This window comes from Lactuca saligna, chromosome 8, assembly GCF_052625555.1.
Source record: "Lactuca saligna cultivar CGN05327 chromosome 8, ASM5262555v1, whole genome shotgun sequence".
Classification (NCBI taxonomy): domain Eukaryota; kingdom Viridiplantae; phylum Streptophyta; class Magnoliopsida; order Asterales; family Asteraceae; genus Lactuca; species Lactuca saligna.
In genome coordinates, this window is record NC_136424.1 from 67130680 (window position 1) to 67143962 (window position 13283).

Consider the following 13283-nt stretch of genomic DNA (forward strand, 5'->3'; position numbering starts at 1 on the left):
GAAGCTTTTACTGTGCCTGACTGAAACTCATCTTCACAAGAGATATTTCACCAAAAGCTTCCACAATTTTGCTCAAATACAATATTTCTTCTTCCCTTTGTTGTATATACATCCCTTTTTGCTTTAGGAGCACCAATAATATCACATAGGATGTCAATATGAATTTGATGAGATTGATTGAGCAAATGGAAAGTAAGGATATGTGTTTGGTAATCAAAAGTGATTGAGGACAAGAGTTCCAACATTGGTGTTTGATAAATTACTGCATGTAAATTCAATAAACCTTCCCAACCAATGTTTTTGAAGAGCTTGTAGACACCTTTATAAATATGAAGGTCTTTAAGGGCTTGGATGTCCACAAAATTTTGAGCCCCCATTACTCTTCTAATAAGGTTTGCATACAAAATCTCTTGTTGATTTGTCTAAAAAATAAGACCAAATTCATAAGGGTTTTCCACGGAATGTTGGTCCTGTTCACCATTGGTCTCTTGAACACCCATATGTGAGGTCCTAATTCTAGCCCTTTTCCATGGGAAGCCATTGTCCAATTGAATTCAACAAAGTTTTGCACACATGTAGGTCAATTTAAACTCTAGAGTATGCACAAAAACTAGCAATATCACCAAAATCACCCCAAAATCTAACTATATGCACAAGTAAAGAGTTTGGAACAATTATACCAATTTGTACTCGAAAATGGTGGTAGGATAATGTCCAATGCTTCCCCAAGCTTATCCTACAAGAAATTACAAGCATTAGGTCGAAATTTGGAGACCTAAAAATTCTAGGGTTTGCTCAAAACCCCCAAAATCGGCCATGAGAGGGTGAATTTGAGATGCAAGACAAAGAAGATGAAGAAAGAGAAGAGTTTCATACCTTGGAGCTTGATTTTTAGAGAAAAATTGAGGAAGTTGGAGTGTTTTTAAGGGTTTTTTTCGAAGAGGGAAGAAGGGAGAATAGGAGTCGCAGGTCTTGTGAAGAGAATGAACAAAACAAATCGATTTTAGCCTTTAAACTCGTCCAACTCTGATTTTACGTTTACATGGCCCGTGTAAATAGAAGGGAAAAATTTACACGGCCGTGTAAACTTTGCGTTTTAACTGTGGTGACTGGTTGTTTACACAGCCCGTGTAAACCATAATCATATGTCACGGCCATGTAAACCTCTGTAAATGCCAAAAATTGTGATTTTTTTCACTTTTTGAAATTACAACCCGCTACTCCACTATTGCCCGGAAAATAATTTTTTACCCTCTTTAAACATAAAAAAACAATTTGGAAACTTGAAAACGAAGAAAATACGATGAAAAATTAAGAAATGACAGAAATACCCACGGGTTGCCTCCCGGTTAGCCGCCCCTTTTTAATGTCGTTGGTTCGACTTGGACCCCATCTATTTGTCAATCATGGTACTTTGGATCCATTACTTCCTCTACTTCTTCATTTTTTACTTGAAATCCTTCATAATAAGGCTTCAAACGGTGATCATTTACCTTAAAGATCTTCCCGGTTTTTTCACTTGTGATTTCTATTGCACCATGCTCAAAATCATTAGTTACAACAAATGGTCCCACCCAATGAGACCTTAATTTACCAAGAATCAATTTAAAACGAGAATGGTAAAGTAGTACCTTTTGAACTTTTTGAAATAGCTTGCGTGTAATCATCTTTTCATGGTATGCTTTTGTCTGTTCTTTGTAAAGAACCTCATTCTCATAGGCTTCTTTACAGATCTCCTCAAGTTCTTGTATGTCTAGCTTCCTCTTATTTCCCGATTCACCTAAATCCATGTTGAACAGCTTGATCGCCCAATAGGCTCTATGCTCCAACTCAACGGGTAATCGACATGGCTTTCCAAAAGCAATGATGTATGGATAACTTTCCAATTGGAGTTTTGTATGCAGTGCGGTACGCCCACAAAGCATCGTCAAGGCGTGTACTCCAATCTTTCATTATTGCATTGACGGTTTTCTCCAAAATACCCTTGATTTGTCGATTACTCACTTCGGCTTGTCCATTTGTTTGTGGGTGGTATGCTGTGGAAACTTTATGAATAACACCATATTTCTTCAAAATACTCATACGATTGCAAAAATGTGTACCACGATCACTGATAAAGGCCTTTGGAACACCAAATCTAGAAAAGATGTGAACCTTCAAGAAATCTATTACAATTTTTGAATCGTTAGTACGGGTAGCCTTTGATTCCACCCACTTGGAAACATAATCCACAACCAAAAGAATATAAATAAAACCCGAAGATGATGAAAAGGTACCATGAAATCAATGCCCCAAACATCGAAAATTTCACAAACTAAAATGGGATTAAGGGGTATTTGATTCTTTAAGCTTAAAGATCCCATCTTTTGACATTTATCACAACTTGCACAAAAGACGTAAGAGTCACGGAAAATACTTGGCCAGTAAAATCCACTCTCTAATAATTTTCTTATAGTCCTTTGAGGACCAAAATTCCCTCCACAAGCATAAGAGTGACAAAATTTAAGATAGAAGGTACCTCATGTTGGTCCACACATCATCTAATCATTTGGTTAGCACAATATTTCCACAACTATGGCTCATCCCAAACATACCTCTTAGCTTCTTTCTTGATCTTATCTTTTTTTCATTGAGTCAAATATGGTGGAAATTGATTTATGACGATGTAGAACTTTTGCTGAAAATAAATTTTCATCGGGAAATGCAACATGAATGGGAGTCGAGTCATCGGGAGAAACAATCCGGCTAGGATGATCAGCTACAAGGTTTGACTTTTTGCTCTTGTCCTTGATTTATCAAACTCTTGCAAGAGTGATACCCATCGAATGAGTCAAGTCTTTGAATCCTTCTTTGCAAGTAGATATCTAATTGCTGCATGATCAGAATAAACAATGACTTTAGAACCTAGCAGATATTGACGAAATTTATCTAAAGCAAAGACAATAGAAAACAATTCTTTTTCAGTTGTTGAATAGTTGACTTGTGCATTATCAAGTGTTTTTGATGCATAGTAAATGACATTAGGAACTCGATCTTTTCTTTGCCCCAACACTGCACCAACTACATGATTACTGGAATCACATATGATTTCAAAAGGAAAACTCCAATCCGGTGATTGAAGTATTGGTGCTGATATTAACAACTTCTTCAACTGATCAAAAGCTTGCTTGCACTCCTTGGAAAATTCGAATTCTGCATCTTTTTGTAGGAGCTCACACATGTGACATGATATCTTAGAAATATCTTTGATGAACCTTCTATAAAAACCTGCATGACCAAGAAGTGAGCGTACCTCACGAACACAAGTGGGATAACGTAAATACTTAATGACATCCATTTTTGCTTTATCTACCTCTAACCCCTTAGAAGACACAACATGACCAAGTATGAGACCTTTATCAACCATAAAATGACATTTTTCATAATTCAAAACAAGGTTGGTCTCAATACATCTTTGTAAAATCTTTTTCAAATTATCCAAACACTCATGAAAAGAATTACCATAAATTGTGAAATCGTCCATAAAAACTTCAATGATCTCCTCAACATACTCCGAAAAAATACTTACCGTGCACCTTTGAAAAGTGGTGGGAGCATTGCAAAGTCCAAAAGGCATCCGCCTAAATGCAAATGTTCCGAAGGGACATGTGAAAGTGGTTTTCTCTTGATCCTCGGGTGCAACGGGTATTTGATGAAAACCGGAATACCCATCCAAGCAACAATAGTGTGTTTTTCCCTCTAATCTTTCCAACATTTGATCAATGAAGGGAAGTGGGAAATGGTCTTTCTGGGTTGAGGAATTGAGTCTTCTATAATCTATGCAAACACTCCACCCGTTTTGCGTCGGGTGGGGACGAATTCACCTTGGTCATTTTTTGTAATAGTAATACCTGTCTTCTTGGGTACAACTTGGACTGGACTTACCCACTTGCTATATGATATGGGATAGATCATCCCCACATTCAACAACTTCAAAATCTCTTTGTTCACTACCTCCATCATTGGAGGGTTCAAACGCCTTTGAGCTTCTCGGGAAGGCTTGTAATCTTCTTCCATAAGGATTTTGTGTATGCGAAGTGAAGGACTTATTCCTTTGATGTCGGCTATAGTCCACCCAATAGCTTCCTTATACTCTTTTAAGGTGATGACAAGCTCGTCTTCTTCTTTTGTTGATAACCTTGTGGAGATGATCACTGGTAAAGTCTCTTTCTCTATAAGATACGCATACTTGAGATGCTTAGGTAAAGTTTTGAGTTCCAATTCTAGTGCCTGCACAACAGAAGGAACAAGTTTCTCATTAGACATCGGTAATTTTAGTTTTGGAACATCAAACCTCATTTTCTTCTTTTCATCCATGCAAGATACAACTTCCAAAATCTCTTCATCATTTTTAAATTGCTTGACAAGTTTTTCCACTCTTTCCTTTTGAAGATTCCTGTCTAAAATAAGAGCTAACACATCAAGATTAGACAAATCAAAACACTCTTCTGTTAATGGTTCAATGACATCCACAAAATTTAAAGATGAAACATCACTTTGATATTTCATAGCATCATAGATATTGAAATTTATCACCTCTCCATCAAATTCCATGGACAATGTACTATCATAAACATCAATTTTTGTCCTAGCTGTTTTCACAAAGGGTATTCCTAGAAGAATTGAGCTCAAATTTGGTGAGTCATCATCATCCATGTCAAGGACATAAAAATCTGCTGGAAATACTAACTCATTCACTTGGACTAACACATCTTCTAGCACACCTTTTGGATGTACTAAAGATCTATCAGCTAATTAAATGATTAACCCGGTCTTCTTCAATGTGCCAATATTTAGGATTTTGAAAATAAGATATGGCAAGACATTGATAGAAGCTCCAAGGTCTAGCATAGCTCGTGGAACATGAAGATTACCTAACTTTCAAGGAACCGTGAAAACACCCGGATCCTTACATTTTTGAGGTAATCTTTTTTGTAGCACTGTAGATACATTCTCACCTACTTTGACAGTTTCATTCCCTTTCAATCTTTTCTTAGATGTGCATGATTCCTTAAGGAATTTAGCATACCTAGGGACTTGTTTGATGGCATCAATAAGAGGAATATTCACCTCAACTTTTTTGAACATCTCCATGATTTCATTGTCTTCCCTTTCATGCTTTGACTTGCTTAACCTTGTGGGAAATGGCTTAGGAGTGACTTTTGCTTCAATAGGAACTTGCTTTGAAGGTGTTTTTCACTTCTCTTTTTCTTTATCTAACTCCATCTCTTCTTCTTCTTCAATCATCTTAGGACCTTCATATTCTTTGCCATTTCTCAAAGTGATGGCACATGCACTATGATTTGGATTCTTTTTGGTTTGTGCGGGTAGTTTTCCTTGTGACTCCAATTTACTCACAAAAGTGGCGAGTTGAGTCATTTGTTGTTCCAAAGTATTGATACTCGCCTTGGTCTCATTTTGAAATGTTTGAGTACTTGTGGCTAAACTCTTGACAATGTCTTCCAAAGACATTCCCGATCCGCTTGAACTGTTTCCTTGTTGCATGTTTTGAGGTTGGAATTGAGATTGATGAGGGGATTCATTTGGCTGGAAATATGATTGATAATTTTGTTGGTGATGCATCTAATTTTGAAATGGAGGTCTTGGTTGATAAGGTGGTGGTCTTGGCTGAAAGTTTCCTTATTGTTGACTTGAAAATCCCATAGCTTGAAATGACTCTACATCTTCTTGTAACATTGAGCACATATCAGTGGGGTGTCCAACTTGTGTACAAATACCACAAGGTCTAACTGTTGGTGGTTGCACACCCTTTTCCTTTGCAAGCATCATCACTACTTTAGTCAACTCAGAAAGTTGACTTTCAATTTTTGGGGTAGAAATTTCTTTCACTCCTCTTGGTGCATCACTCTACCATTCTTCTTCTAGAATTGTATGCCTGGACTCTTCTGCCATGTTCTTGATAAGAGCTCTGATTTCTGTTGGAGTCTTATCAGCTATTGATCCACCACTTGATGCATTAGGTAATCTCATATCCAAAGATGACATTCCCTCACAAAAATATTGCAACAACTGATACTCTGAAATCCCATGTTTTGGACATCTTGAACACAATTTCTTGAACCGTTCCCAGTATGTATGCAAAACTTCTCTCTTTTGTTTCTTGGTACCAATAATTTCTCTACATAAAGCTGAAGCTCTCATTTCTGGAAAATATTTGTCCAAAAACATCCTTGCAAGTTCATTCCATGTTGTGACTGACCCCGATGGTAAGTCATATAACCACTCCTTGGCTAAATCTTGTAAAGCAAAGAGGTCCTTAACTTGATTTGATCTTATGTAACTTCATGTGGCTTCATACCCACACAAACAACATGAAATTCCTTAATGAATTTATGGGGATCTTCATTCTTAAGACCACATAATGAAGGTAACAAATGGATGAGTCCAGACTTGAGTTCAAAATTTACTACTGCAGGGTAATTGATGCACAAAGGTTGATGGGTGACATCTTGAATGGCCCATTGTCTAAAGGTTTGTTTAGGTGGTGGGTTTGGATGATTTTGGTTTCCTCCATTGTTTTCTGCCACGGTAGGAGTAGGTGAAGATGGCGGGGTGATACTTTTGGATGTTGGTGAAGATGTGGTTGATCGATTTGATGAAGAAGCTTCAGATTGTTGTTTCTTTAAAAGTTTGGCTTGCTTCCTTCTTTGTTTTGCATATTTCTCTATCTCCAAATCAACTAGTAATGGTGTACCTGTGCGAAAAGATCTTGGCATAAACAATTAGTACTACCGTATCCCCGACAACGGTGCCAATTTGTTTGGCTGTCAATCCAACAACCCCGATGGTAAGTCATATAACCAATCCTTGGCTGTCATAATTAATCCTTTCTCTCCTTAATTCATCCTACATATTGCTATGGTGAAGGCAACTCGAAAGGACCATGCTCATAATCGGGTCAAGTACATACCAAAATAGTTATGGACTTAGACACTAAACCAACAATCTCCCACTTGGATAAGTCTAATAACTATTTTGCATAACTTCAGAACCTGATCAGCAATCATAGCTTTCAAAAGCTGTTGTCAACTCTGATCTTATCAGATACGTGTGTCCTTTAGATAAGGGTTCATATATTCCTCCATTGTCAAGATATCGTATAGACACAAGACATGAATTTCAATCATTCTCTCTATACCATTTCCTGACTCCTGATTTATGACGACTGACAAAAGACTACAATTGAACACATCAACTTAGTCCCGGCTTGGCCTAGCGCTTAGGTATCATCACTAAATCATCGAGGGGCCCACAGATTTCGCTTTTATCCCACTTTGGGTAAAAGGAATGGATAAACCTCAACTCAAATGCTCGCTTGGATTTATTGATCGCATCACACACAAAATAAGTTTTATAACACCAAGTTACTGGTGCGTTTACTCATTATCAATGTGCAACCGACCAACAAATAACAACTCACACGTTTCGGTTTCAAGAATATAAAATATTATCGCCTCACAATCACTTGCGATGAAATCCATGAAGTGATTATTGTGAGCGTGGGTTTAATCCAATACTCAAGTCTTATTAAAGCATTCATGAACTCTGAAGCAAACTTGTGATATGTCCAAAGTCTTTAGACAATCTACAGACTCTTCATGACAGTCTTCCTTCATACCTACTTCCAACGTATGACCGCCTATGGAAGTTCAAATAACCCAGTTATTCTGGAAGTCAAAACATGCATAATTTATACACAATAATAATACTTAATCCTATATAGCCCCAAACTTGTGAGAGAAAATAAAACACTTCTATTTAACCACCATATTGATTACTCATTATTTATCGTTTACCGTTTCAAAAAATCAACTTATTACTCAAATTACAACAATAGTTGTCCCATACACAAAGCATGCACACTATGTTTCCTATGGTCCTTACTTTGTGAAATAAATCAATTGAAAAACTTTTCCAATGATGCTCATTTCACAATTCCCACTCCTAATCATTAGTGTTAGAATATAAGGTTCTTGCCACTACTAGAATATGCTAGATTCTAACATTTTATGCAATGATCCTTTCGCAAAATCATAGCACAAAAGTCACCAAGACTTGGCCAATGAAATTACAAAGTACTCTATCGGAAATTGTTACAAGACAATTCCATAGACGTGAAGTCTCACATTCAAAGTACATTCCTTTGAACATCCTTCTTGCATAAAATTTTCTGATCTAGACATTGACTCTCAATATCCAACTCCAAATATGGAAACATTTCCATATTTTCCATATGACAACTCATTCTTAATAGAATCTTATCTATTCATAATAATGTCGATATGGTCCATCCAATACCATACTTCCAACTACTTACAAGCGACCAATCCTCAGCGAGCATTGGATAGTCCTTTGAATTATTTTAGTCAAAACCGATTCTAATCCTTTTGCCCTCTTAATGCGCTAGACATTTGGAAAATTTTAGAATGGTCAAATAGTATAGCATTTTCAATCGATCCTATACATGAAGTGTATGGAACACGATGCATAATGTCTTACATAAAGCTATGATACTTTATCAATCTTCTGCCATAATATTTTATGTGTCACGTTCTCACAATTCGAACTATGAAGAGGGATGCTGTAATCATAATCAAAATTTAAGAACACATTATGTATCCTTTGACTAAATTTATTAAAATTTTGCAATTTAAGCTTTAGATTTTGAAACGAAGTATAATATTCTCTCCCTTAATTATAACAAAACAACTTTTCAACCCATGCAACTTTGCAAATTGAATCTTTGTTTTTCTATAATTAATATTGCTAACTTGCAATACTTGCCATAATAATCACACAAGCATAACACTTATGCTCCCACTATCATAATGATTATTTTCATATAAGCATAACACTTATGCTCCCACTAGCTTTGACATGTATTCAGAAAACAACTGAACTTCCAGAAAACAATGCCTATTGAATTTCTGAAGTTCATATTTCTAATACCAGATGCTTCGATAAGCCTTTATCTAAGCTTCTTAAACTTACACACCTTTTCCTTAGATAGCTCATATGTGTGTCTAAACAATTCAGAACTTATGTTAGTAAGTCCCAAATGTTTAGACTAATTGCCAAATCTCACAATTTGAACTATGGAAAGGGATGCCGTAACCATAATTGAATTTGAGAATAAAATTTTCACAATTGCTATCTTCTTAAAATCTTTCTTAGTGAAAGCGTTTCCTCACAATCATTTTCATGAAGGAGGGAATCTTATGAAACTTGGATTTTTATGGTGTATGAGTTCATATCCATGTGAATTTGCCAAAACCAAGTTTGCGACAAATCCAAACTCATATGGACTGAACTTTCTTGATTTCTAGCCTTATGGCAACACAAGTGCCCACCATGTCTTCCAACTAGTTTAGCAGCTTATCTTTACATATCAATGTACTTTCCATCAATCAAGGTGCTTTGTCTTTATGCATTCAAATGAGAACTCATAGAACTCACATGCATAATTAACTCAATTGGAATGGCACATAAACAAAATAATGTCAACACGATAGGTTGTAAACCTTAAGTCGTGTGCTAGTGATGATTGATAAGATCATTAAAACTCCCACTGAATCCTTGACATATAAGATTCTCTTGTCAAGAAACTTTCCTAGACAAAACAAATATTCAATAGTTAGTGTAGTTCTCATCAAGACAAAATACTTCACATAATTGGTCCTAGTTGGTTCTTTGTCTTATCCAAGGCATCACAACTTATCAATTTCAAATGTACAAGAATAAGAAAACTTTTCCAAATTCCACATTTGTTGAGTGTTATAAACCTACTAAAGACTTTTTCACTCAAGTCACAATCTTGACTCTAAGACTTGATATTGGAACGAAGTATGATTGACTTCTTGATTTAACCATTTATAAAATTCTCAATTCCTCTTCTTAGACATGCAATTGCACTAAGACTCACTTAGAAGATCAATTGAGACATGGTTCTTAATCATTCAGACCTATCATAAACACAATAAAAGTTATAGGCAATTTCCCATTCAATCGCGATTTATAGGCAAGGGTGCGGTGGGTAAGAGTGGACACCCATTCAATCGCCATTTTATAGGCAATTTCCTTAAACACCCCTTATAGACCCGCTTCATAAATGAGGCCTACTAACAGTAAGACTGACTTTTACTCATATATATATATATATATATATATATATATATATATATATATATATATATATATATATATATATATTAGACTTTTAATGTTACATATATATAGTATAGGGTGTATATTACACTTTTAAAATACTAGGTGGTTTAATTTAGTAAATTATACTTTTAATGTAATTAAATGTAAACCAAAAAATTATGGGTTTATTAAATCTCTTTTAATTATACACTTTAATTAATTAATAAAACCATAAGGGTGTGATTTGAACTTTTCAAATTACTAGGGTTTTAGAATTTAAAATTTCAAAATAAGACTTTAAATTGATTTTAAAATCCAAAGCTTGAGGGCAAGTTTTGACACTTTTCAAAACATTAGGGTTTAACTTATTTAAATTTCAAAACAAAACTTATAAGTTCAAATTTAAACTATAAAACCTAAAGGAAGTAATTTGAAACTTTTTCACAAGATAATTCAAATCTAAATTACAAATAATCAATCTTTATCTAATAAAACAAAAGATTATCAAAATTTTGACAATTATCTTCTATTTTGGTAATGATAATCACCCAATATTGATAAAATTAAGATTTTATTGACAAAAAAACGTTTTAGGTAATTATCCACAGCCAAAATAGGTCAAAATCCTGCAAAAACAGCATTCTGCATCTCAGACTCGTCGAGTCAGCACTAGACTCGTCGAGTTCACAGTGGACTCGGCGAGTTCAGCCATGGACTCGGCAAGTCCAGCCCCCAGAAACTCAAAATTTTTTATTTTAAGCTTGAATAATCTAATATAGCATCAAATACATCAAACAAACAGCCCTAAGCTCTGATACCACTAATGGGTTTTGAGCAAAACATCATTCCTATGGTGTACATGCAAACCCGAATATCTTTTGGATCTAGTTTGTCTAATGAACATGAAATTGAATATCCAAAGCTATAAACCCTTGATCTAGCATACAATTAACCATATTAATATAAAATAGGGTTTAGATTTGACCTTAGATTGGTATATAGCAATAACAATCAATCCTTAGCTTTAGAAAGCTTAGTGCCTCAAGTGCTGCACCTCTAATGGAGTCACAAACACCACTAAGCAACTTGGATGAAGAGGGAGGAGGCACCAAAATGGATGGTAACCCTAAAGGAAGTGTTAGCCACATTTTTGGTGCCCAAGGGTTCCTTATATACTTAGGCAATTAGGGTTATCAAACAAGGAAACCCTAATTTGACTGCTTAAGCCCTGAGCAGCCCATGGACCCCTTCTGGAACATGCCTTGGACGATTTCTAATGGGCTTCCCCATAGAATTCGTCCAACCTATTATTCCAAGGTGATCCATAGCCCAATTGTAATTATCTTATAATTACAATTTCAGTCCCCTAAGTTTAATTAATCTCTTTTAGCCACAAAATTAATTCTTAATTAATTCTTGACTAATATTAATTAAACATTATGATTTCTCTTTTAATATATTATTCTTATAATATATTAATAAATCATAATTAATCCTTTCTCTCCTTAATTCATCCTACATATTGCTATGGTGAAGGCAACCTAAAAGGACCATGCTCATAGTCGGGTCAAGTACATACCAAAATAGTTATGGACTTAGATACTAATCCAACAAATACGATACTCCTTAGTTAGACATATTCTCAGACATTATACAAAAAATATTAAAATGGGGGGATTATGTTTAAACTAAAATTGAAATTCATAAAGAAATAAGATTGAAAACAAAATTCAGTAAAAGAAATACATTTTTGATTCTGATTCTTATATATGTATTATGTTGAAAGATGTAATATAGTTATGACTCATGTTTAATCTAGGTTGATAATTTAGATATTAATAAAATCTAATATCTAAGTTGACAAAAGTGTTTTATTCAAAACATGTTCTTCAAATAAAGCTTCATTTAATTAATTCAATTCAAATAAGTTCTTGCATCAAATCATTAAATGACATTGAGTTTTTGCAACAATTACCAACAATGTTCAAAATTCCTCTTAAGCTTGGGGTTATGAACATTTAATCTTTGATTACACTTATTTTGATCTAAATATAATCAATCAAGTGCATGTCACTAACACCAAATCATAAAACATATACAAATTTTATAACTTGATTAACTAGATTGATAAGAACCCTAATTCATTGATCAAGTGAATAAAGAGAACCAATCAAATACATAATTGAGATCAAATCAAAGATTACTAGATGTTAAACATAAGTCAAGTGTAATTAAAACCTAACAACAAATACTTAAGAATTCAGAATCAGAAATGATAAAGAAATCAGCCACACATTCAACAAGTTTAATCCTCTATTTGACTTACAAAATGCAAAGGAAAGTGTTTACAAATGTTAATCAACTTCCAAAATCTCCGAAAAATCCTTTCTCTTCTTCCAAAATACGACGTAACTTCTTCTGGAACTGGCCATCTCCCTTTTACAAAGGATGAAACTGTTTTAAAACTGACGACACGTTTACACGGCTTGGGTAAACTAACACTGACCATTTACATGGCCGTGTAAACTCTAGAAGTAGAATGCTCAAATCTGTTAGGCCTTCGAAGTACAATGCTGTTGAATATATGTTTACACGGCCCGTGTAAACTCAAGGCTTTCATTTACATGGCCGTGTAAACCTCTGTAAAGTCAAAATATTCATATTCTTCTTAACTTCTTCCTCGATGCTCCAATGGTCCCGAAACTTCGTCCACATCTTTTATTCATCACCACAACTAAGATCCTTCCTTCAAAAGTCCCTGAAATATCACAAAAGTGTGTGAATGGAATTGCATCATGAAAAATCCCGAAAAATATGTAAAATGCATGAGTTTAAACCTAAATGCAATGCACTTTTATGGATTAAAACTACAAAAATGAATGAATGAAATGCACCTAACAGATCCCGTCTCCGATCCCGTCCGACATTTATCGAGTTCTTGATTTTAAAAAAACTTGTGTTGTTGATTTGAACCGTCATACATGTTCATGTGAGAAATGCGTAGTCTGGATATAGCATGCGATCATGCTATTGCGGCATCACATCTTTAAAACATCCATGAATAACATGATATGGTT

General features: G+C 34.9%; 1 protein-coding gene across 1 annotated transcript; it reads right to left on the reverse strand.

Moving 5' to 3' along the window:
• Positions 1-1400: 1400 nt before the first annotated feature.
• On the reverse strand, positions 1401-1925 carry LOC145009717 (uncharacterized). Its single transcript, XM_078968358.1, has one exon. The coding sequence runs from the start codon at positions 1923-1925 to the stop codon at positions 1401-1403; it is 525 nt and encodes a 174-aa protein (XP_078824484.1).
• Positions 1926-13283: the final 11358 nt, after the last annotated feature.